General features: G+C 41.9%; 1 protein-coding gene across 6 annotated transcripts in view; it reads left to right on the plus strand.

Annotated features, from left to right (window-relative positions):
- anks1b (ankyrin repeat and sterile alpha motif domain containing 1B) overlaps positions 1-27421 on the plus strand; it is a 240466-nt gene that overhangs the window by 94094 nt on the left and 118951 nt on the right. For all 6 annotated transcript variants that reach the window (XM_051687944.1, XM_051687947.1, XM_051687950.1 and 3 more), the window contains 2 exons: positions 10433-10583; positions 24113-24249. In XM_051687944.1, the coding sequence (XP_051543904.1) occupies positions 10433-10583; positions 24113-24249 (288 nt within the window). The remainder of the gene's footprint in view (positions 1-10432; positions 10584-24112; positions 24250-27421) is intronic.

The following is a 27421-nucleotide window of genomic DNA, read 5'->3' on the forward strand; positions in this document are numbered from 1 at the left end:
CATAAAACATACACCACCACCACTGCTTTTACCTGAGAGGTCTTTCGCTCTGTCCGCTCGGTGCACGGAGAACCCCACGGGTTCAATGGCTGAGTCTGGAATCTCCGCAGACATCCAAGTTTCCGTAAGGCAGATAATGCAGCAGTCCCTTGTATCTCGTTGGAAAGAGATCCGCGCTTTCAGCTCGCAGAGCTTGTTATCCAGAGACTGAACATTTGCCAGTAGAATAGTGGGTAGCGGGGGTCGATTTGCGTGACGTCTTACTCTGATGAGAACGCCGGCTCTGTTTCCCCTTTTCCTTTTGCGTTTCCGCGGCCGTGCTGCCCAGACAACACGCTTGCGTGTTTGTAAACAGCGGGTCGGCATTGAGGAATGTGAAGTCCGGTTTACGGTGTGAAATTGCTGAACCAATGTCCAAAAGTGTTTGTCTGTCGTAGACAATAAGGCAGACAACATCCAAGACAAAAAACATAAGAATTGTGAACAAAACAAACAAAACACTACTATGTTGTGTCGGAGCTCGCAATGCAGCAGCCATACTCAGTGCCATCTTGAGTCCAAACGTTATATAACTGTTGTATAAATAACATTATAATATTTATATTTCTGGTCCTGGAAGCTGATTAGTCAACATCCATGCTTTATTCATGAAAAAACAGCTCTGACCTCTATATTCCAGCTGACAGTTATTCTTGTTGCCAAGCAATGGTCTGTTTACTGTTTACTTTCAGGAACTATATTTTCTGATGGATGGCATTTAATGATTTTACTTACAAATTATAACATTTTAATGAACATTTGTGTCCTTAATATTATTACTATGTGGTGACCGTTTTATAAAAGCAATAAGGCACTCGAGGCCGTGCCATACTGTGAATATAGTCATAGCTGATGGGGTTACAGGGGTTGATTGGCCATGCTACATAACAACGCCCTTAAGCTGTGACTAGATTCACAATATAGCACAGCCTCTTATGCCTTATTGCTGAAATATAAGAAACCCTTTACTGAAGCGAGTGAAATCAAAGAGCCATTCAAACAGTCCACTAAAGAAAAGCTCACACATTGTAGCATGTCTTCAAACTACTTTTATTGCTACTTTTATTTAACTATCTTTTACTGTATATATATATATATATATATATATATATATATATATTTAATGATACAATGTGAAATACTGTTTCAAATAACGTCCGGTAAATTTTCTCAGTCCACTCACAATTAACAAGTGTGGCAAAATTTCAGTTTGGACACTGACTGTAAGCCTCCATGTTCTACCAAAAGCCTACAGCCTTTAATACATCGGAAATCCACCATAGTTGCCTTAGCTCTCGTAATGAGTGTGTGATCTGGGTTTGACCTGTAGATGTGATAGTCAGCTCATTCAACGCAGAAAGGTCATGTTGGGAGCAGGTGCTAAATCTGCAAAGTGAAGACATTTTATGGGAGAAGGTAATTACAGTAGTCAGGCATTTTTATGAAAGTACTAAGTCATTTCACGGCAATGGAAGTAATTTCGAAGGGGTTGTCGCTTTCATTGGCTAATTCCTGCTGCTTTTCTTCCATTTTACTTTATTCTCTTTTCCTTTCTAGCTCTCTCTCTCTTCCTATCATCTCTCGCACCAGGTCTGTTATATATCAGACATAATGAGATACTTTTGGCTGGTAGTCTTTTAGTGAGAAAATAGCTGTCTCCAAGTGACTACTTCATCTTGCTGATATTATTTGTTTGAAGGTTCTCTGTTACCCGCATGTTGTTTGCTCTGTTTATAATGAAGCCTCGCAGTGAACTATATTGCAGAAATATTGTGTAAGCCACAATTTGTTGAACCGTTGTGACTTACTTCTCCCGTTGGTATTTCTGCATGCAAAGACCTCCTCTCAAGCACATGACCAAACGACAAAGCACACTTCTTCCCTCTCTCTTTTTATATCAATCCCTCTATCTGTTCTGAAAAGGTCTCTGAGGGCCCTTTATGCTGTGGGGTCCCTCCTCAAAACTATGCAGAGATAAGATTAGAAAAGCACAGGAAATGACATTGGCCATTTAGATCAGATACAGTAACTGTCTGTACACTGAGAAAGAGAGTTTGAGTTTCAAGCATACAGTACTTTATTTAGAGCATTCGTGACTACATAATCAAATACTACAACAAATATATTGTATATGTACATACAAACACAGATACCATTAAAATAAATGTCAAAATAAATCCACATCTGCACAATAAACATTTTTAAATGATTGTGTAGCTTTATATAAAATTATAATACAGCATTATATTAAGATTATATTTTGTCTCCAGAACTCTCTAAAACCTTCTATAGTGTCAATCAACAATATAATTTATATTCCATTTTTGTTATTGCCTTTATTTAATAAAAATAGAAAGTATAGGTATCGAGTGGATGGATTAGAGAGAGAGAAAGAGAGAGAAAGAGAAAGAAAGAATCAGTTAAAGAAGAGAAAAGGAGGAGGAAAGTTTGTAAGGCCCCTGTCACATGTGCGGCTGAAGATTGCAGACATGACTATGGGCCGTCCGGCCAGATTTTCTATTTGGATCCGAGTCCGGCAACTGCAGCTCTGCATTCAGCACGCTAATTACTGACCTGGAACACTTCAGTTTGTTTGTAGTCTTACTTCTGCAGAGACAAAAATTCAGTTCCTGTCTCTGCTGTCAGATAGAGAGAGAGCAAAAGAGAGAGAGAACAATAGTTGTAGTGTGCTAGGACAGTCGAGCACAGCAGGGTTATTTTGTATGTACGCCAGAGAGTTGAATTTTCACATTTACAGTGAAGACATCAGGAGCCTCAAGAGATAAGGTAATGCACTATTTAATTACTGTGCTTGCAAGGTATATTGAAATTCCCTTTCTTTTTCTTTTTCACTTAACCTTTTCAACTCTGGGGCATTTTTGGACTGCCACCTGCAATTTTTCATACTCAAATTTAAAAGCTCACCATTTACACACAATGTGGATTAATTGCCAAAAATTTGTCTCGTTTTTCAGAAAACCCTCCAAAAAAAAAAAAAAAATAAAAAAAAAAAGAGACTCCAATTATTAATAAATAATACTGTGTATGTTTACAATCTTATAATGAATAGGAGTCTTTTTTTTTTTTTTTCCTAAATTTGTAAGCATGTCATTCTGGTTCAGTTCACACTATCTCCCTCCAAAAAGTCTTAATTTATTCCACTAGATGGCAGCAAGTACTAAAAAAAAAGTATTTTCCCTCTTTCACCTTCCATCACAAAATGCCGATCTGAAATGTAGGTGGCGTTTTAATGCATTTTAGCCCTCACAGATGTGCTCGTCCATAGACATTCAGTCTAATTTTCAGTTCATGCACCACCCCCATTGTTTCATAGAATATCTTGGCCTCTGAGTGGACTAGCAGCTCAATCTAGGTGTCATTAGAAAGCTGAGATCCAATACATTTGGTGTCAAATACATATATTACATATATTTCCAATGATTTGTTTAGTATGCCTTTCCTGCTGGACTGCATATTTTGTATCTAAGATATAACATTGGTTCCCTATCTGTCACTCACTCGACGTTGTGTCGATGTAGTGACACTAGGGGTCACACTTGGGAGCCCGAGACACCTCTGGTCTTTGATAAAAGGCCAATGAAAATTGGCGAGTGGTATTTGCATGCCACTTCCCCGGACATACGGGTATAAAAGGAGCTGGTATGCAACCACTCATTCAGATTTTCTCTTCGGAGCCGAACGGTCATGCTCATTGAGCTGAATACTACTGTTCATTCACCTCTACTGGATCTGACGGCGCATTTCAGCGGCTTCTCCCTCCTCTGCACTGGTGCACAGCAGAGAACGCCCCTGGGCATTTCGGCAGAAAAACAAGAGAGCATATTTTTTGAAAGAGCTTTTCCTCCTCTAAAAGAGTATATATTTCTCTAAAAGAGCGGCACACACGGAACGTCTTTTTAAAAACGCGTCTTTTTAAAGATGCCTTTCCGATTGTGTGTTATTCCTGGTTGTGGTCGTTATCTCTCAACTTCGGATGGTCATGATCGCTGTCTTTCATGTCTGGGCGCGACCCACTCGGAGGCAGCGTTTGTGGATGGTTCATATTCTCACTGCGAGAACATGACCATGGCAACATAGCGGTCGCGGCTTGCTTTCGTAAGAAAGCAAGCCACCTCGGTCCTTCTACCTACGGGTATGAGGCCAGCACGGCTAGCACTGGGGGTGATTTGGGGACCCCGATGGGATCGTCTCTGCCGGGTATACCCCGCGGACCTCCCATTCCTCAGCACACTCGTCTGCCTCGATGCCAAAATGACGGGCATGCTTTCCCGTGCGGCCGCGAGCGTCAGGTTAGAGTGGAACCCTCCGCTCTCCCCTGAACCCTCACGGCTTGATGATTGGTTTCTGGGCTCGCGGCACCACTCAAAGCTGCCACGCCCCGCTCCAGTGCCATTCTTCCCGGCAGTGCACGAGGAACTGACGAAGTTGTGGGAGGCACCTTTTATTGCCCGGCCCGATTCTGCAGTTCCCCCGCTCTTACTACCCTCGATGGCGGGGCGGCCAGGGGCTATACGGCGATTCCCCCGGTGGATAAGGCGCTTGTGGTGCACCTATGCCTGCAGAGCACCGCCACCTGGCGCGGATGCCCTAAGCTCCTGTCCAAGCCCAGTAGGCTCATGTCGTCCCTGACGGCTAAAGCCTACAGCGCTGCAGGACAAGCTGCCTCTGCCCTGCACACCATGGCTCTCCTGCAGGTCCACCATGCCAAGGCGCTGAAAGAACTGCACGAGGGTAGTTCTGCCCCAGATTTGATGTAGGAACTGTGCTCGGCGACCGACCTCACTCTCCAAGCAACGAAGGTCACGGCGCGGTCTCTTGGGCGGACGATGGCCACACTAGTAGTCCAGGAGCGCCACCTTTGGCTCAACCTGGTCGAGATGGGCGAGGCCGACAAGACACGGTTCCTTGCTGCCCCCATTTCCCAGGCGGGCCTATTCGGCGACACCGTCGAGGACTTTGCCCAGCAGTTCTCCGTGGTGAAACAGCAGACGTCACATCTTGCCCTGGCGCGGCTCAAGATCCCACACCCCGTCTGCTCATTGCCAAGGGCGTCCCCCTGCGGTGACTGCTCCGGCTCCGCCGCAGCCTGCCCCTTTGGCCCGGCCCCGGCGTAGAGCCCACCGCAGGAAGCAGACGCCACCTGTCTCACAGCTGGCGCCGAAGAACCCACGGAGGTCCTCAAAGCCCCCTGAGACAGGTGACCCAGGGACGAGGGAACCCACTCACGTGGAGCTGGTAAAAAGACCACTCCATCCCCTGGTGGAGGGCTGGGCGGAAAATCTTTTGTTGCCTTTTTGTTTGATTTTGCCGCATACCCAAGTGGCTGCAGTACCCAACAGTTCAGCAAAAGAATGGCTTCCTTCCTCCCTGGGTCACATACCCGGTGTGTATGGTCGTCACCACGACTACCGTCCACAGGTTTTTTCTTGCAGGATTGGCTCTCCAGTGGTGGCCTTTCCGCCCCTGAGCACCCAGCTGTGGCACACAGCTGCCCCCGACGTGGCAGTCTCCACGGGTTACGAGGACAGGCCTCTTCCTCCCCCGTCCCAGGCTGTTCCGAGGGTGGTCACAAGGAGCCAGGTAAGTGCTTCGATGTCCCTAGACTCAGCACGGCCATGACGTGGTGTGGCACCTCATGCTCCGCCCCGCTGCGAGGCCCCACCTGCTGGTACGTCCGATGACGTTGTCCCCTTGGTCCCCCTCGCGCAGAACTTGGACGCGTGGCTCGCGCTTTCCAATCCGTCACGATGGCTGATCCAGACCGTCCGACTCAGCTACGCGATTCAGTTCGCCAGGCGCCTGCCCAGGTTCAGTGGTATTCACTTCACCTTGGTCAAGAGCGAAAATGCTGCCACCTGCGCGCGGAGATCACTACCCTCCTACGGAAGGACGTGATAGAACCTGTCCCTCCAGCCGAGATGAAGAAAGGGTTTAAAGCCCCTACTTAATCGTACCGAAAAAAGGCGGTGGGTTGTGGCCAAACTTGGACCTGCGAGTACTGAACCGGGCTTTACACAGACTCCCGTTCAAGATGCTGATGCAAAAACGCATTCTGGCGAGTGTCCGGCATCAAGATTGGTTCGCGGCGGTAGACCTGAAGGATGCGTATTTCCACGTCTCGATCCTTCCTCGACACAGACCCTTCCTGCGGTTTGCATTCGAGGGTCAGGCGTATCAGTACAAAGTCCTCCCTTTTGGCCTGTCCCTGTCTCCTCGTGTCTTTACGAAAATCGCAGAGGCTGCCCTTGCCCCATTAAGGGAGGTGGGCATTTGCATTCGCAGTTGGATCAGTGCTTTCCTTCCTGTAGGAGAGGTTGGAAGGGAGGCTGTCCCCTTCCACCTTGAAGGTGTACGTTGCCGCCTTTGAGCCTTTGCAGTCAGCCGAGCTTAAGGCACTCTCCTTGAAGACTGCCCTCCTGACTGCGCTCAATTCCATCAAGAGGGTAGGTGACCTGCAAGTGTTCTCTGTCAGCGAAACGTGCCTGGAGTTCAGTCCGGGTTACACTCACGTGATCCTTAGACCCTGACCTGGCTATGTGCCCAAGGTTCCCACCACCCCTTTTAGGGACCAGGTGGTGAACCTGCAAGCACTGTCCCAGGAGGAGGCAGACCCAGCCCTGTCGTTGCTGTGTCCGGTGCGCGCTTTACACATCTATTTGGATCGCACGCAGAGCTTTAGAATCTCTGAGCAGCTCTTTGTCTGTTTTGGTGCACAGCAGAAAGGAAGCACTGTCTCCAAGCAGAGGATCGCCCACTGGCTCATTGACACCATAACTATGGCATATCTCACCCAGGACATGCCGCCCCCGGTAGGGCTACGAGCGCATTCTACCAGGGGTGTAGTGGCTTCCTGGGCCCTGGCCAGAGGTGCCTCTCTAACAGACATTTGTTGAGCAGTGGGCTGGGCAACACCCAACACATTTGCAAGGTTCTACAACCTCCGGGTGGAACCGGTTTCATCCCAGGTAGTGGCACGCAACACAAGCGGATAAGCCCGGGATAGCTGGCCGGGTGTATCGCTTGCACATAGCGCCTTTCACCTCCTTTTGAGCTGAAGACGTGGGCCATTAATTCCCAGTAGTGTTCACAAACTTTGTTCCCTAGTTGACTTCCTCCGAGCCCTGTGGCAGTCGAGTTTTCGGAGAGACTCGCTGCCGGCCCAGTACACGTGCTAACTAAGAGTCCTGTTCTGGTGTAGGTGCTCCGCATGTGGAGGTTCCCTGTAAGGCTAACCCCATGCGATCTATATCTTCCGCTAGTTCGTTTCCCTGTTGACAAACTGCGTCTTCCTAGTCTCCATGTTTGTAGTAACTCCTCCCCCGTTGGGTAGGATCTACCTTGAAGACTCTCCACATGGTCGGAAAGACCATGTGACGTATTCTTCCACTTAAATATCCCCCCCTCTCTTTGGGCGAGGTGTGGTCTCTGCGGTGTCTTCCCCTTGGGAGGGACACCCCCGACTAGACCTGGCGGCCCAGTCGGATAATCCCCCTTCTTTTTCAGGGAGTGGAAAAAGAGAAGGGGAAAAGAGGCCACGACTGGCCTGTCTCTATCTTTTGGGTAGTCGACTTGTCCCCAAAGGGCCATTCGACACTCATAACTATGTTGGGGGAGGTTACGTGTCGATCTGGTGTGCTGGCTATGAGGCACACAGTAGTCTGCCCACCACACACCGCCAGTTCACGTAACACAGTTCAGCCAATTGTGGCGTTTCGTATAGGGACCCCTAGTGTCACTACATCGACACAACGTCGAGTGAGTGACAGATAGGGAACGTCATGGTTACTTGTGTAACCTCCGTTCCCTGATGGAGGGAACGAGACGTTGTGTCCCTCCTGCCACAATGCTGAACTACTCGCTGAAATGGCCGGACCTTATATCGGCTCGTCAGCATAAAACCTGAATGAGTGGTTGCATACCAGCTCCTTTTATACCCGTATGTCCGGGGGAGTGGCATGCAAATACCACTTGCCAATTTTTTTTTTTAAAAGAGATGTTTGTATTTAATATCTTATTGAAATCATATTTAACTTTGTGATTCTTTTGAAAATATTTTTAACTGAGGTATATGGGCAACAAATTAAACTGTACAGTTGCATTCCTGAGAATGAGAGCTATTATTTGATACATGATTTGTCTATATAAATGCTGTTTGAAAAACTTTTATATTCATATTAATATTTCTACCCCATTACCTCCTAGGTGGCGCTGATTTGCGACACGGATGTTTTCAGGACTAATGCATTTGGGGACTTAATAATTTTAAGAATAAACATATACACTTTATTCAAACTTTTGTAGTAATATCTTGTTTTTTGTTTTTTACTTTATACTTTTTTATTATAAATATTTTTTTCAAATATAGATCAAAAGATAAAAGATTAAATTATATTAAAGTTTGAAAATCTCCCACTTGACTTACATTGTTAGAATGTTCAACATTTAAAATGTTACCAAAATTGATAACGTCACCATAATATTTGCATATTGAATTGAAGTTGGTCTTTCTTACTTCTGTTAGCATACTAAAAGGTGATTGGTCTTTTCTTTCTGTTTATCCATCTGTTTTGCGTATTACTATCAGCCTTTCTCTGTTTCCCTTAATTCCTCCCTGTATCTACATTTGGTTTTAAAACTTTTCTTACTGTCATTTTACCTAAACTTTTAACACTATTGTTTTTCTGCCCTGCATTTTCTTTCAAGAAATCTTGTCCTACATATGGACTGCATTCTATGTATCTATGTAGTTTCAATTTTTCAGTCACTGAGGTTAGAAGGTTAGGGTCACTATATAGTTCACCAATAGTAAGACTGACTCTAATAAAAGAGAATTGTGTCATCCACATTTTTACTGTAGTCTTGTCTCTTTCTCAATGGCTAGTTTCCTGAATGTGTATGGTTGTACATGTTTAAGCAGGTGCATGTTAGTGTACAATGCAGGAAATCCCTGATTTAAAGCCCATCCACTTCCCCTTCCTTCCTGCTCTCTAAGTATTTTTTATATGCCTGACTCCTCACTGAGGTGAACAAATTCCTAACCGAAGTATTACATTTTTATATATTCCAGCTGCATTTGTGCTATGGACATTAATGATACTTCAAATCATGCAGCTTGCTAAGTAGAGATTACACTTTTAACCAATTGGATGACTTTCTCCTGGTGAATGATGAAATGGGTAAAAAGAATCTCCTATAATTACACTGGGGGGACCGGAGCCATATCTAAGAACCAGGAGTCGGATTCACGAAACATTCTTAATAAAATTAACTACTAATTTCTTCTTATTTTCTAACTTAAAACTAAATAATAACGTTATTATTTTGTAGATCAAATGCAGAATATTTCATCAGTGTATTTAATGGTGGTTGCCAAAGCCAACAAAAATAAATAAATAAAATAACTTCAAATGTAATTCGATTCCAAATTGCTCTGTCTCTAACTGGGCTGCGTGGCTGTAAACTTCCTTCCTGCAGAATCCTTTGATATACAAGCAGAAGATAATTAGCTCCATATTTATGAATAACCATCGCCACATTTTCTAACTGTTTAACCTGTTTTAAACCACCTGTGTCTAAGTGTGTATGGGCAAGTTTAATTTACTCTTAATGAAGAGGTGATCTTGAGTCTCAAAATAGGATTAATTGAACGGGACGTATCAAGAGACAACAACATAGAGACAAAGATCTTTCAGCCCAGTGTGATAAATCGCCCTGCCTTTCTTCCCAGTGCATGATGAATGTGTCTAATGCTTTGTGGGTGATGCAGGATTTGAGCCTGACAGGTGGAGTAATGGTCGTCTGAGAAGAAATCGATGGGGTTCATTGAAAATAAGTGCGATGGCAATGGTGACGCTTGGCCTGTGCTATATTCAGTTTGAGAGATGGTTGCCCTCACACCTGCTTGCCATGGTGTCTCCATGAAGACAAACAAGCAGCAGAGGGTGATGGCAATGTTTCATTACAGATGATAGAACAAGGTGTCACTGGTGGATGTTTATCCCTGTCATTCTGTGCATATGACAGAACGGTATGTCTTCATGTGGCGTAACTCTCAACTGGATGCCGAATGTTTGTTGTTTTTTTTAGCACCCAAACATTTTTTATTTTTTATTTTATTTTTTAGTTTTAAAATATGTCTATTTAATAGTCATGTCTAAACTTAACATGCAGAGACAACCATAAGTAGGACATCTGTAGGTTGATTCCCTTGAAAAGTTTTAACACGATCAAAACATGTTTGTTTAAGCATCCTGACCAGCCTGATATTACAACAATGGCTCAACCAATGGAGTGCATTTGTGGCAGTACTATCTGCTGTCTGTCCAGTAACCAGTCAAAAGACTCATGTTCTGTTTAATGTGTTTGTGTGCAGGACAAGCGATGTGGTGAAATTGCTCAGTCTCCGTCACTGGATGTCTTTTTACCAGAGGATGAGGACAGCCCTTACAAGTCAGTGGCTACAGCTGTCACACGCAAACCCTTCTCCCTAGACATCCACCTGCATAACGCCTGTCCCCGCAACGGTTAGTAACTGCACAACCAATGAAAACTACAACTATTCAATCAACAGGAAGTTGCTGTAAATTATATCCACGCTTACACAGTATTTACACCTACATACACCCCTTTAAAGTTTTTTTAGTTTTTTTTTGGAATAATGTGCACCAATGAATCGTTCACAATAAAACAATCAATTTTGAGTCCATGTTGACTTTAACCCTGCCAAAGGTGAGCCGGGTAATTAAATGTTAAAGTACTTTCCTCTATGCGAATTTAATTTGCAGAGACAGCAATAAGTAAGCCATTTGACTATAAAGAGTGCAAACACTCTGGCTCTGTGGTGCTTTCAGAACATTGCTCTGCTTGTTTGAGCCTTCTGACATGTCAACTTCTGGCTCAGCCAGTAATAATTGCGTTATTATTCCAAATAATGGAAAAGGAGGTGGGAGCAGAGTTTGTGCTAGAAAAAATATGAGGGCTACATCCAGGGGCGTAGCATTCATTATAACTGGATGATAGTGGATATACACTGATGAGCCAAAACATTATGACCTATCACAGGTGAAGCGAATAATGCTGATCATCTCCTAACAAGGCCACATGTCAAGGACTGGGTAGATTAGGTGGAAAGCGAAGTTCTTGTAGTCAACTCTTTGAATGCAGGAGAAATGGGCAGGTGTAAAGACCTGAGTGACTTTGACAAGTGCCAAATTGTTATGGCCAGGTGACTGGGTCAGAGCATCTCTGAAACGGCAAGGCTTGTGGGGTGCACCAGTCAGCAGTGGTTAGTATCTACCTACAGTGGTTTGAAGAGGGACAAAGCACAAACTGGCGACAGGGTGTTGGGCGCCCAAGGCTCATCGATGCGCGAGGGCAACAAAGGCTATCCCATCTGGTCCAAACCGACAGAAGGTCTACTGTGGCACAAGTCACAGAATATTGTAATGATGTTTACGGGAGGAATGTGTCACAACACACAGTGCATTGCACCCTGCTGCGTATGGGGCTGCGTAGCCGCAGACCGGTCAGAGTGCCCATGATGACACCTGTCCACCGTCGAAAGCACCTACAATGGGCACATGAGAGTCAAACTGAACCTTAGAGCAGTGGTGTGATACTCTGGGCAATGTTCTGCTGGGAAACCCTGGATCTGGCCATTCATATGGACATCAATTTGACATGTGCCACCAACCTTAACATCGTTGCAGACCAGGTACACCCCTTCATGGCAATGGTATTCCCTGGTGGCAGTAGCCTCTTTCAGCGGGATAATGCATCCTGCCACATGGCACACATTGTTCAGAAATGGTTTGAGGAACATGGTGAAGAGTTCAAGGTGTTGCCCTGGCCTCCAAATTCCCCAGTACTGGACAAAACACGTATGATCCATGGTGGCTCCACCTCGCAATTTACAGGACTTGAAGGATCTGCTGCTAATGTCTTGGTGCCAGATACCACAGCACACCTTCAGGGGTCTTGTAGAGTCCATGCCTCGGCGGATCTGTGCTGTTTTGGCGGCACACAGAGGACCAACAGTATATTAGGCAGGTGGTCAAAATGGTTTGAGTGTGGTGAAGCCAAGGAGTTCTTGGGTGAAATTTCTACCTGTCAATCAATTGCTGCACTAAAACAAGATTTTTAAACTTTGCCAGTTATGTGCGGCTTTAAAAGAAAATAACCGTCTGATCTGAACATTTTTTGGGGAAAAAATGCATATGTGCATGCAAGTTCATTGAACTTTTTCAGTGTGCCTGATATCAACATAAAGTGACAGATGAGAAGCACACACATCTGAAGCTCAGTTCATGCATTTACTCCACTAAAATAATTCTGCTCTAAACATCATGTTTGCGCTTATGGATGTGTGACTTTTTATCATGCAGTAACATACTGACATAATGATTGATGTATGCAGTCATGAAATCCGAGACCTTTCTCTCTAAATTGTGACATGGCCAATCCAGGTAGGGCAATGGCGCCTGCCCACTTGAGATCGATCACTGAAACGCATCTTTAATACTATGCAATAAACAGGGAACACACACACACACACACACACACACACACAGCGGGAGAGAGAGAGAGAGTGAAGTCAAAACTGATGTAGAAGATTAAAATGTTTTTCTTGTTTCTTTTTTATTTGTCAGAATGACAGACAGCATTTGGTATTATACGTCAGTGTATCAAAAAATCTGTAAATGACAACAAATTTTTGGTTAACGCAACCCCTGGGTTCAGACTGTTTGGAAAACCTGTTGGAAACCAGTCATTATTTTTGCAATTTCGTGATGCAGAAATTACACACTTCAAATTTACCTACAGTATTTCACTAAAATGCCACAAAACACCAGTGCATTCTTTAGTTAGTTGCCAAATGGTGCCCTCCTTCTTTTCCTGTTGTTGCATTTAGATGGATGTGTCTAGCTCTGGGATGCTTTTAACTTTTTCAGCAGTTCATTCCACTGGCAGCATTCCTGCGGTAAGGGTTAGGGTTGTCGTGGAAACAGCTTTAGCCTTACCCAGAGAGGTTGGTGAGTCACCTGCAAGTTGTCATGGAGACACAATGAGCAGTGTTGCCTGTAGGCTGGTGATTCACACCTGATGCAGCCGCAATCACTGTTTATCTTTCTGACGACTCTGTTAATGCACCAACACAGTCCAGAGGGACTCACTAGATGTGCATGTGTGATTGTGTGAGAGTGAATCAGTGAGCATGTTTGTGTGTCTGCATATTTTACTGAAACAATTTCTTTTGTTACTGTACTTTAAACCTCTGTTTGTGCATGTGCGGATGTTTGTGTGTTAGTTTGTGACAAACCGGCTTGATTTTGACCAGTTCTATTTTTGGCCCCTTTGTATCTCCACAAGCATGAAATCACAGCTTGCAGGACTCCTTTCTCTGCCTGATTATAGTCAACACTGCAGTTTTGTGCTGCAGGAGAGCACACAACCATTTTGAACTCACTCATAGCAAAGACAGGGTGAAAAGAGATTGTCATACTCATACAGATCATAATCAGAATCATTAAGTCTAATGTCTTAGAAATTTGTTTTGCATCCAAATTGCAATTCACTACCATTGTGCACACCTAATATATAACAAATAAATAGAGGCACTGACATGACATAATTTGACTCAAAGTAAAAAAAAAAAAAGTTCCCTCTATGTCTGTGCCTATCACAGTAAGGAAAGTTTTTTTTGTTGTTGTTGGCCACATTCAATAAATGGATTTAAACAGATATTGGCATATAAATCGGTTATGTCCTTCTGTTGCCACCTTAGTTATCAGCATCGGCAAAATCCAATATTGGTCAAACTCCATTTGGTATTATTAACATTTTTTGTTATGAACCTTAAATATTTTTTAATTATTGTGTTTGTATTCATCTTGAAATTTAGATTGTGAAATGCAAGTGTTTTATATTTGAGTGGCACATTTTTGGTCGTGAAATTCAGGTCTAAATATTCAGGAAAAATATTTGCTTCGGACATTCAGGTTGTGAAATTCACTGAATACATCCAGGATTGCAAGGAAGAGTAAATAAGCATAGATGTAGTCCAGTTCTCTCTTGCTGTCTCACTATTGTAAAAAGGAGGAACTTACTAAAAGATAAGACAATGAAAATTACAGTATGTCCTCATAGTTATCTCTAGGTCATATCCTGCATCTGTTAAAACATCTATCATTTGTTCCTTAAATAATGCCTTGCCAACCATCAGCCAACAGAGCTGTTTTAAAATGTTTGGTAAGTGCTACATACATGCAAACAGTGAACTAAAGCAGGGCTCTTCAACTATTTTTGTGGGGACCAGATTATCCAGATGAAAACGCGGGCCAAACCATTTTCTGTATTTCCTCAAAATTCTGTGCTGACATTTTCATTGTAACTAACATGTAAACGTGAAGGAGAAAAAAAACAAAACTAAAAAACAACAACAACACTGTTAATAGGTGCCTGTATACCTTCAGCCCTATCTCTCTGTTTGATGGAGGACTTTGAAACAATGAAAATAGACATTGAAATTCATCTATTCTTCCACTACAATTTCTTCAAACATGTTTGTAAGTTCTGTTTTCTGGTTTGTGTGCAGCTATGTAGTGGTTTCTGTTGTTAATATCACTACTGGTCCTGTTGGAGTGAAACAAAACGTGTTTTCGCTTGAATGCCCCATCTCGTGCGTGCTGTGTAACTACTGTTGCTCTTGTGTAAAGAGCTTTAATGCTCGCGTGCAGACTCATGAACGCGCACAGGAGAATAATGGTCAGTGAACATTTTTACTAAATAATACATTTGATTTCGGTTTGTTTCACACCAAACCTTAATGTATGCTTATATAATAATCATGAGTCTCATGGAATAATTTATAAAACTTCTGAATTATACTTTTGTGTACTTTTGATGCTTGAAGAGGTGGTCACCATAAACTGCCATTGTATGACATCACTGAGAACACATTTTTTTCACAATTTTTCCCTTTGTGTTAAGAAAAACAAAGTCAAATTCATATGGGGTTATAACAACACAGTGGTAAGTAAACATTGACAGTATTTTCAGCTTTGGGTGAACTAGCCTTTTAAACTCACTGCTTGATATTTCAGACTGCAACGCGGTTTTATCAAAATCAGTCGGAGGGCCTGATAAAAGTGATTGGCGGGCTGGATTTGGCCCACAGGCCACTAGTTGGCTAGCCCTGGACTAAAGCAACAGGTTTAAAATGAAAAAGATCATGGAGGAAGATCAAGCTTGCAGTATGTCATGCAAGGTAACTTTTTTGACTGTAAATACACACAGCATCAAACGGCAACAGCAAACTAGTTAGTTCAGCATTGCCTGTAAGAGTTACGGCCTTTAAGCCGAACTATTTTGCCTGTGTCATCTAGTGAACTGTTTCAAGATTATGTAAAGTCAATCTGTTTTTGTGTCTCACTGTCTGACTGTGTGTCTGTCCGCTGTGGGATTTGGTGAGGATTAATTAAGTGACAGCTTGCCAAAAAAAGCAAACAAACAGGATTTGGGTGAAAAGAGTCAAGGAGTGCATTTTGTTTAGCATAAGTCCTGTTACAGCTGCTTTTCTCTGTCTCTTCCTCTTTATTTATCTCTGCAAACCTCTTTTCTGTCTCTATCTTCTCTGTCCTTTTGTCCTCTCTACCTTTTTTAACTTGAATGTGGTACTCGACACGTGTTCAATTATGGTCACATGTGTTGAGCTAAATGTAAGACTTTTGTTTTTTTCCCCCGTGTGGCCTCAGATTAGTTATCTCCAGCCCGGTCTGGTTGTACCCACTTCACTTATCATACTTAAGCAAATCTGTCTTTACTATCTGTTCTTCTTTTAAGCTTTTGTACAAATACGTATTTCTCATTAGGGCTAAATCCTCCCTGCAGCTGTATATTTGACATTGACTAGTGTGGCGAGGTGCATGAAGAAAGACTCAGTGGGTGTGGTTGACAGGCTTCAAAGGCTTTACTGTTTTTATTTTAAATGAAGTTCAACATACATTTAAAATTGGGAAAATAAAGTTTCCAAGCAGGTGAAGTGATGAAGGGCTTAGACCTTTCCATTTAAACCCATTACACAGGTTTTCACCAGTAGTGGGCACCCATGCAACATAAGCAATTGCGTACATGTAAGTTCATTAGAGGGAAGTTAGAGAGGAAGGGGCATACAAATTTTAACTGGAACGCAGCCTCAGCACTGAAGTCATGGTTAATTTCCATGGCTTCCCTGACCGCTTCCTTCTTGGATCTATAGGGACACAATTATGCACAGGGAAGAGACTCCCTCCTGAGGAGATAGTGAGGAAGTGCTAGTGAGGAATGGCCTTTGAGTGTGAGAGGGATTTTAGAGTTTGCATTTTTTTCCCCCCTAAACCAATGAAAAAATTTTGGTAGTTCAGTTAGTCACTCTTTTTGTGGGGTGTGTTGTCATTCCTAGAAAATTTTGTTTTAGATGAATGCCTAAGTTTATTTTGTCTGTTCAGCCGACCTTCCAATTATTCATTTGTCCATGTGTTAATTTATTCATCCATAATTCCACCCATAACTTCATTCATCCATTTTCCATCCATCTGTTCATCCATCCATCTGTCTGTTTGTCCATCCATCCATCCATCCATCTGTCCATTCATTCATTCATTCATCCATAATTCTATCCATCCATGTACTGTATCTATCCATTCATACATCCATTCATTCATCCATTCATCCATAATTCCATCCATCTATCATCCATATGTTCCTCCTTCCATTCACTCATTTATTTATTTATTCATTCATTCATTCATTCCATAATTCTGTCCATCTATCAATCCATCTATCCGTCTATCTGTCCATCCGTTCATACATCCATCAGTCAGTTTGTCTGCCCATCCGTTTGTCTGTTCATCCATCCATCAGTCAGTCTGTCCGTCCATCCATTCATTCATCCATCAGTCAGTCCACCCATCTGTTTGTCCGTTCATCCATCCATCAGTCCGTTCGTTCATCCGTCAGTCAGTCAGTCCATTCATTCGTCCATCCATCCATCCATCGGTCTGTTCATCCTTCCATCAGTCCGTCCCTCCATCCATTTGTCCATTCATCCATGAATCTTTCCATCCATCTATCAGTCAGTCCATCCGTCCATCCATCCATCCACAATTCCATCTTTTCATCTGTCCATCCGTCCATCCATCAGTCTGTCTGTCCATCCATCTGTCCGTCTTTTCATCCCACCATTAGTATGTCCATTCATCCATCCTTCAGTCAGTCTGTTCGTCCATCTGTTTGTCCGTTCATCCATCCATCCATCAGTCAGTCAGTCCGTCCATCCATCCGTTTGTCCATTCATCTATCTGTCCATCTGTTTATCCATCCATCAGTCTTTCCGTCTGTCCGTCCATCCTTCCATCCATCCACAGTTCCATCTATTCATCTGTCCATCCATCTGTCCATCCATCTATTCATTCAAACCAATTCAATCCAAACAACCAGAACTCATTAATACTAACATTACAATTTTAACTGCATTACATGCAGCTGCATTACTGAATTTAGTAATGTAGATATGTCACCAAAACTGCTTAAGAAATATCTGGATATCCATCGAGAAATGACCCTGCAAATCTTTTAGCAACTGTGTTCTCAAAGACTCAGTGTACCCATGGCTCCTACATGTCTCATTTCTCCCTCAGCACTACGGCTCAGAGAGGTTAATGGCTAATGTCAGAAAGAGTCAAATGCGAGTGGAGTTCATCCGCAGCATCCTGCCCATTACCAACAGGGTCAGGCCCCACTGAGCCTTTGCCGTAGTCACAGAACCACCCGCTTTTATCACAAAAACAGCTGCCAGCAGTTTTGACAGAGTCAAACTCATTCCCAGCAGCTACGTTAGGGTCTGCTTTCTCTGTCTTTCTCAAACACACACACGTTCAATCCCCTCAGTGAGGAGTGTTTTGATCTCTCGCTAACATTGTTTTTGGTGGCACGTCGTTGGAGGAAAAAACTACAAACATAAACTTGTGTGCAAGCTACAATCAAGTCTGCCTTTTTGTTTCAATTATTAACACAGCTCAGTTTAGTGGCTCATGAATATTCTGTTACAATTTGCATACCAGAGGAATGGAGCTCCTCAGTATTCATGACACTTGTGTGTGTGTGTGTGTGTGTGTGTGTGCGCGCGTGTGTGCGCGTGTTAGGGTAAATGTGTGTCCATGTGGACCTGACTGACTTAATAGTGTTTCTGTAATTTATTAGTTGGCTCTGTGTGAATACTGAATACAGAAACAATTTTCTCATATAATTACTTACTCTTATTGTCAGTGTCAAGGGCAATACGGCTTACACATGTTGGGTTGGGTTGGTTAACAGACCTTCATATTGATGTTGTGAGGTGAATTCTGATATATTCAGGATAGAAAGCGTTTTATCTCTGAGCTACAGTAGTGGTTTGTTGTGTTTCATGTCTAGCATGTATGCAAAGCCACAAACACACATCCACTGTATAAAATTAGCAGTGGATGCCTCTTAGTTTATTGGCTCTCTTTTTCTGTATCCTACACACACACACACACACACACACACACACACACACACACACACACACACACACACAGAGAGAGAGTACAGTGCACACATTTATCTAGCTAAATGAGGACATACAGTACCATAGGCTTCTATAGTTTTTATATTATAGTGACTACAGACCCTCTGTCAAACACTAAAAGAAAAGTTTTTAGATTTTTTTCAAATAAATTATATATATATAAATATAATATAAAAAAAATTATATTTAGTTAGATTATGAATAATTTTACCAATTTTGCCTTGATGTCACCTTGTTTGGTCAAATTTACACTGAAATGTGTGTGTGTGTGTGTGTGTATATATATATATAGTGTATATATATATATATATATATATATATATATATATATATATATATATATATATATATATACAGTACTGTGCAAAAGTCTTAGGCACATAAGATGTTTCACAAAAACATTTGTCTTAAGGTTATTTATATCTGCTACTTCAGTGTCAATAGGAAATATAAATTTTAGACTCCCAAACATTCCTTTTGCAAATAGAATAGAATAGAATAGAAGAACAGGGAGCCCTGCAACAGATGGCATGGCCCTCACAGAGCCCCCCCACTGAACATCGGGTCAGACTGGGATCATATGAAGAGACAGAAGTAATTGAGACAGCTTAAATAAATAAAAGAACTGTGGTGAATTCTCCAAGAAGCTTGGAACATCATATCTGCCAACAACCAAGAAAAACTGTGTCCAGGTGACCTGGTGAGAATTGGTGATGTTTTGAAGGCAAAAGTGTTCACACCAAATATTGATTTAGCTCCTTTTCTGATTACTGTACTTTGTATGACGTTAATTGATTAATGAAAACTATTTATGTCATTATTTTTTTAAGAAATCCTCACTTTGAAAGTTTTTCACAAGTGCCTAAAACTTTTGCACAGTACTGTGTATATATATATATATATATATATATATATATATATATATATATATATATATATATATATATATATATATATTCTCTCAATAAAAACATCTGGTAACACTTTACAGTAATGCTCTATTTATTAACATTTATTTCATTTATTTATTTATTTATATCTTTTATTTAACCAGGAAGGTCCCATTGAGATAATACAATCTCTTCTTCCAGAGAGTCCTGGTCAAGACGGCAGCACGTATACGTTTCACAATAAAATTAAAAAGATAACAAATACTACAAATACATATACAAAAAAAAAAAAAAAATACAAAAAAAAACTACAGTTGATATACTCAGATCAATAAAAACAATTACAAGTTTCCTTTAAAACAGTTTGCAAAAGAGGGAACTATATCTAAATTGATTATATTTTGCAATTCATTCCATGCCCAAGGAGCATAAAAAAAAAAGCAGTTTTACCAAATTCAGAATGTACCCTTGGGACTTTCAGCTGAATTTGAGTTGTAGATCTCATGCAGTAACTATTTGTACGATTGGTTAAAAGATTAGAAACATAAGGGGGTAATTTACCTAAAAGTGCCTTGACAATAAATAAAAACATATGCAATTTTCTCCTGTGATAAATGCATTAAATGCATTAAGTATCATGAACTAACAATGTATTTTTACAGCATTTGTTTGTTCATTTATAAAGATAAAATTGCTCATTGTTTGTTCATGTTAGTTCAGAATGAATGAACTATGTTAACAAATACAACTTTGAATTTAAAAAATTTAGTATTATTTGTTGAAATTGACCTAGATTAATAAGTGCTGAAAAGTATTGTTAACTGTTAGTTCATATTACTAATGTAGTTAACTAATGCTAAAAATAAAACCTTATTGTAAAGTGTTACCACAAATCGGAACATCCTTAAGATAAATTAACTTTTTAACTTACTTTAAAATAGTATAATATATTAAGAATATACAGTATAAATCCATTGGCAATTTGTTCTAGTTTGAAGCATAAAGCTAACAAAATGTGAGAGTTAAGCTTAAAAACAAGAAAAAACATTCAACATATAAATAAAAATGAATTCAGAAGCATATTATCTGAAAACAATTCTTAATTGCTTATGCAGCAGAATACAGCGAAACTGTGTTAAGTCTCCAGTGATTTGGCTATGGCAAATGTTGTCACTCCTGTCTTTTAACAGATTTGAAAAAAGGAGGGAAAGCATGAGGGGGGTGTTTGAATAAATGTATGTCTCCGCTTTTGTCTTAATAGATGCCCTAGGGCTTATTGACTCACTGGAAATCACTCTTTTAAAACTAATGAAATCATGCCGTACTGTTCCTGCATTTCTTCATGCAGGGCCAGAGAAGCAGAGAATCCACTTAAAGGGATGGAGTTACATTTTTTTCAACAGCATGGCTTTCACACACTAAGAGCTCTCTATCTCTCTTATGTTTGTGTGTGTTTCTGTGATTGATGGAAAGCATTTATCTTACTGATTTGGTGGAGGAGTCAGATGTATCCCACCCAGCAACTCGTTCTGCTCTCTCTCTCTCTCTCTCTCTCTTTGCCTCTGTTTCATCCCTCGTTCACAGAGAGTGATCCCACTCTGGGGAAATCTGTTCAGACAATAAAACTATCTCACTCCTACACTGCAGCAAGCATGTGTGTGTGTGTGTGAATGTATACAGTAAATGTGCTATTTTTAGACTGCATGCCTCGGAGCCAAAAACATACACTCACACATGATGTATGAGATTTCATTACAGATAATATTTTATCTGAATTCACAGGTTAAAGAATTGTACAGGTCAATCTTCCCTTACACAAAAGTGCTGTGGTGGTAGTGTGGTACAGTGATGGTATCGTATGGTAATACCATGTTATTTTGATCTCTGCCATGGTATTGAATAATTGTATAATTCATATGCTTTTCATCATGGTAGTACCATTGTACTTTTTAGTACATTTTGTTAGTGTCATTTCTTTCCCAATATACAAACATGATCTCTTATTTTGATGTTAATGTTGATGAAATACATGTTAAAAGCATCATTTTAATTAGAAATTACAATTTTAATTAGAAATTAAATAAGTTATTATAAATTAAATTATTTAATATTTAGTATGAAGGATTAATTACATATTATAGTGAGTTACACTTACATTAAAGCAGGGAAGAGGGTACATATGATACATTTCCAACAGCCATGAATAGCTGTTATACAGAAGCCACTTATGTTATTAAGATTTATTCACACTTAAAAGGATAGTTCACCCAAAAATGAAAATTCTCTCATCATTTACTCATCCTCATGCCATCCCAGATGTGTATGACTTTCATTCTTTTGCTTAACACAAATGAAGATTTTTAGAAGAATGTCTCCAATCTGTAGGTCCATATAAAGCAAGTGAATGGTGACCAAAACTTTGAAGCTCCAAAAAACACATAAAGGCAGTGTAAAGGTAATCCGTAAAACTCCAGTGGTTTAATACATGTTTTCTGAAGCAATCCAATCGATTTGGGGTGAGAACGGACCAAAATGTAACTCCTTTTTCACTGTACGACTTGCTTAATTACATTTCCTAGTGCTTGATGCATGCAAATCATACCAAGTAGACCGAAGATGTCAAGATTTAATGTGAAAAAGGAGTTTGGATCGCTTCAGATGACATAGATTTAACCACTGGAGTCTTATGGATTACTTTCATGCTGCCTTTATGTGCTTTTTGTACCTTCAAAGTGTTGGTCACCATTCACTTGCATTTTATGGACCTACAGAGCTGAATATTTTTTTGTGTTCAGCAGAAGAAAGAATGTCAGACACATCTGGGATGGCATAAGGGTGAGTAAATGATTTTTGGGTAAACTATTCCTTTAACTTAAACTCGGAATGTCCCGATACTGGTATCAGAACTGGGTCTGATGCCACAATCATTTATTCGTACTCGTGCTTGTAAAAATGCACTGATACCAAAAACCGTTACCATCTGATGTACAAATGTCATTACATACACAATCCACACACAAATTCTAATCATGTTAATTCCTAGTAAGATTATTTAACTGCAAAAGCTGCAATTTAATGAGATAAATATATAGTTTACTATGCATGTGCAGCTCGCTTCAAATGTGAGCAGAGAACTAGTGAATGTGCGGAGACAGTGTTGTGCCAACACTGACTGCATGTACCTTTAAGCTCCTCTTTGGCTCATGCTGGGAAACACCGTCATGAGCATCGAGCGCTCTGTTTGTTGCAGATGACAGTGAACAGAGCGCAAATACATTGTAGCGCGAGGCACATACAGAGTACATACTTATTTAATTAAATAGAAGGCTTTTGCAGTTTAATAATCACTTTGAGTCACATAGCACCCGGCTTTTTTGGACTGAAAAGCTACCATCATCACACAGAAACACTTCAAAATAAAAGCTCAGTCAAAATAAAAGCTCAATTTAAATGATAAAAAGTATGACAGAAAAATATCACTATTGTAAAGTTATGCAATATTCACTGCATTACTACTGCTACTACTACTACCACTACTACTACTAATAATAAATGAATAGTAACTGTATTATATTTAAGCAATATCGCACATCTGTGATTCTCTGTTATGCAGCACTTTATTTGACAAAATATAACTCCAATGCTGTATTTTGGATTGTGCTGTGAGAAAAAATAATACGACTGATTGTTGAAAATTAATTGTTATATTTTCATTCGATAAAAGTATTTATTTATTTATTTAAACGCCATTTTGATGATAAAATCGAAATAATCTGTTGATATGGAGTTCAGAAAAATAAAATAAAATACAGGTATCGGACTTGGTATCGGTGAGTATCAAAAAGAAATGATTGGTACTCGTTCTCAAAAAAATGGTATCGGGACATCCCTAACTTAAACCTTAAGAAATAGCTTATGTAAATTGCTATTTAGAGATATATATTTGAAGACCAACACTTACATTGGAAATCTGTGGGGCAATTAGCGTGCATTTGTGTTGTAAGTGGATTTCTGTCTACATGTTTTTGCTTGTTTGTTTTCAGTCGAAATTATCGACAGCAGGCCGCATCTTACCAAGTGTGCTCCTTTAAAAAGTATAATGTAGAAGCAATTCATGAGAAACAATTATTTACAAATCTAAGGAGCTACTGATCCAACATATACAGAAAAGACAGCATTTAGGAAATATGATGGCAAAAACTAATAAACACACAAAATGAGGTGGTTCACTTCTGTGTGTCTCTCGAAGTGTGTGTTAAGGGTAATGGTGCAAAGTCTCTGCATTAGAAGCTCAATATACAGCCATTTCATTAGCACTGAAAACACAGGGTTCCTTCATAGTCTTTTGTGGCTATTGCTAGATTTGCATTCATTGAATTTCTGCATGATTTAGTTTCTTTCTGTAAGCCCTTTCCCTCCCTGGCTGCACTGGAAGTAGCGCTTTATGCAGATGACTTTTGAATCGATGGTGGAAATACATTTATCGCACCAATTCCGTTTTGGCAGTCACCTCAAGCTCTTTGTTTTTAATGTATGCAGCACTTTTAATTTTATTCTGTCTTTTGTCCCTCTGAAGGTCACTTCTCACATGTGTTGGCCGGTGATGCAGAGCGAGGTAACCATGGTGATGACTCAACAGGTCTGACTCCTGACTTCTCGCCTCCTTCACCTGATACGGCCCTGAGGAACATCGAGAGAGTCATACGCCCCCAGGTACACACATGCACACGTGAAGTTGTTCAGTCTATCATGTTGTTCTGCACTCAAGGTTAATTTTGCTCTTTAAGATAAACCTGAGTCTGGCTGTAACCATCAGAGCATCTGCGTGTGGGAGTCGCACACACAGGCACACACACCCACAAAGAGCTGAGTGGAGATACTCAGCATTCCTTATCTTCATTTATGCGGCTGTTATAAATTAGCACATGCTCGGCGGGATAGTTTCCCTTTGAAATGTGATTGTCCTGTGCTGCCCTAATTTCTTCTATCTTGAAGGTTTTTATTTGATTATCATCTGTCACAGTGTAGTAATACCAAGCTACAAAATGTGTTTGGACACTTAAAAGCCACAATTAAACATGTATGCATGTCTTTGCATTATAAAACTAATTTTCATTTATTTTTAAGAAATAAGCACGCTTTTCAAGCAAAACATTTGTCAGTAACAGGTTTGTTAAAAGGCTGGTTCAGAAAAAAGTTTAAGCATCATTTGTTTGCAGATGGTTTGCGCTTGGTTTGATATTTTGTATCTAATGCAATGAAATTCATACATTTGTAAGTGTGGCATATTTGTAAACTGTATATGTAGTCTCTCTCTTGATAATCTGTCCCTTTCTCTTTCTCCCTGCTGGTATCCTGCTCTCTCAGTTTGTTTCTTGTTATTCTGTTAGACGAGTGTAGCAAAGGCTCCTTTTTCGTCCTTTTCAGAGCACTCTGTATGTCCTGCCAGAGTCATGTTTGTCCTCTTTTCGGTCTGCAACAATCCCTCGTTTATCTGCGTTGACCCTCTGTCGGTCCGTGCTGCCTGCGTGCTGAGCACCCACAGGATTAGAAAGAGACACAACTGTGCACATTCTCTCCCACTGTCTCCAACAACACAATGCTGTACAACTCCACAAAGTCCCAGCCAGGGATAAGATGTGTGTTGTGAGCTTTCATAAAGATTTATTTCCTTTTCTGTAACATCAAACTGTGCTTTAGTGCTGCAAAGTGCAGTCCATCTTCAACTGGTGGTGAATCACTCATGTGGTGAGATAGAGAGTGACTGGAAAAACAAAATGTCCTGGTTACTTGCGTAACCTCCGTTCCCTGATGGAGGGAATGAGACATTGTGTCGATGTAGTGACACTAGGGGTCACTCTTGGGAGCCCGAAACACCTCTGGTCTTTGAAAAAAGGCCAATGAAAATTGCGAGTGGTATTTGCATACCACTCCCCCGAACATACGGGTATAAAAGGAGCTGGTATGCAACCACTCATTCAGGTTTTGTGCTGAGGAGCCGATACAAGGTCCCGGCCATTTCAACGGGTAGTCCAGCGTTGTGGCAGGAGGGACACAATGTCTCAGTCCTTCCATCAGGGAACGGAGATTACCAGGACATTCCCTATCTATCACTCACTCGACGTTGTGTCGATGTAGTGACACTATGGGTCCCTATAAGAAACGCCACAACTGGCTGAACTGTGTTACGTGTACTGGCGGTGTGTGATGGGCAGACCACTGTATGTCTCGTAGCCAGCGCACCAGGCCGACACGTAACCTCCCCCAACACTGTTGTGAGTGTCGAACGGCCCTTCGAGGACAAGTCAACTGCCCAAAAGATAGAGACAGGCTAGCCCAGTCGTGGTCTCTTATCCTCTTCTTTTTTTTTCCTCTCCCCCCAAAAAAAAGAGTTAACTGACTGGGGCCACCAGGTCTATGTCGGGGGGTGTCCCTCCCAAGGGGAAGACACCATGGAGACCACACCCCGCCCAGAGAGGGGGGGGGGTATTTTAGTGGAAATACGTCACATGGTCTTGCCGAGCTTTGTCAGAAGTATGTCATGTGGAGAAGTCCCATGGTAGGTCCTACCCTACGGTGGAGGAGTTTCTACAAACATGGTGACTGGGGCAGAGGGGCCTCTGCCCAAAGAAGATGCAGTTTACCAACAGGGAAACGAATTAGCGGAAGATATATGTCACATGGGGTTACCTATGGGGAACCAACACATGCGGAGCACCTACCCCAGTACAGGGCTTAGTTAGCACATGTACTGAGCCAGCAACGAGTTTCTCCGCAAACTCATCTGCCACAGGGCTCGGAGGAAATCATCCAGGGAACACAGTTTGTGAACACTATTGGGAGTCAACAGTGCATGTCTTCAGCTCAGGGGAGGTGAAAGGCGCTATGCGCAAGCAATACACCCGGCCAGCTGTCCCGGACTTACCTGCTTGTGCCTGCCACTACACGGGACGAAACTGGTTCCACCCGGAGATTGTAGAACCTCGCAAAGGTGTTGGGTGTTGCCCAGCCCGCTGCTCTGCAAATGTCTGTTAGAGAGGCGCCATTGGTCAAGGCCCAGGAGGCTGCCATACTCCTGGTAGAATGGGCTCGTAGCCCTGCCAGGGGCGGCACGTCCTGGGTGTGATATGCCATTGTTATGGCATCAATGACCCAGCGGGTGATCCTTTGCTTGGAGACAGCGCTTCCTTTCCGCTGTGCACCAAAGCAGACAAAGAGCTACTCAGAGACTCTAAAGCTCTGCGTGCAATCCAAATAGATGCGTAAAGCACGCACCGGACACAGCAACGTCAGGGCTGGGTCTGCCTCCTCCTGGGGCAGCGCTTGCAGGTTCACCACCTGATCCCTAAAAGGGGTTGTTGGAACCTTTGGCACATAGCCCGATTGGGGTCTCAGGATCATTTGAGAGTAGCCCGGACCGAACTCCAGGCACGTTTCGCTGACAGAGAACGCTTGCAGGTCTCTACCCTCTTGATGGAAGTGAGTGCAGTCCAGAGGGCAGTCTTCAAACAGAGTGCCTTAAGCTCAGCTGACTGCAGGGGCTCAAAGAGGGCTCTCCGTAGACCCTGAAGAACTACAGAGAGGTCTCATGAGGGAATGAGGCACGGTCTGAAGGGATTCAACCTCCTGGCGCCTCTCAGGAACCTGATGATCAGGTCGTGCTTCCCTAAGGACTTACCGTCCACTGTGTCGTGGTGTGCCGCCATAGCGGCTACATATACCTTCAAGGTGGGGGGGGGGGGGACAGCCGCCCTCCAACCTCTCCTGCAGAAAGGAAAGCACCGATCCAACTGCGCACCTCTGGGGGTCTTCGCGTCAGGAAGAACACCACTTAGCGAACAGATGCCACTTCAAGGCACACAGGCGCCTCATAGAGGGGGCCCTA

Source organism: Myxocyprinus asiaticus, chromosome 45 (assembly GCF_019703515.2).
Source record: "Myxocyprinus asiaticus isolate MX2 ecotype Aquarium Trade chromosome 45, UBuf_Myxa_2, whole genome shotgun sequence".
Lineage (NCBI taxonomy): Eukaryota > Metazoa > Chordata > Actinopteri > Cypriniformes > Catostomidae > Myxocyprinus > Myxocyprinus asiaticus.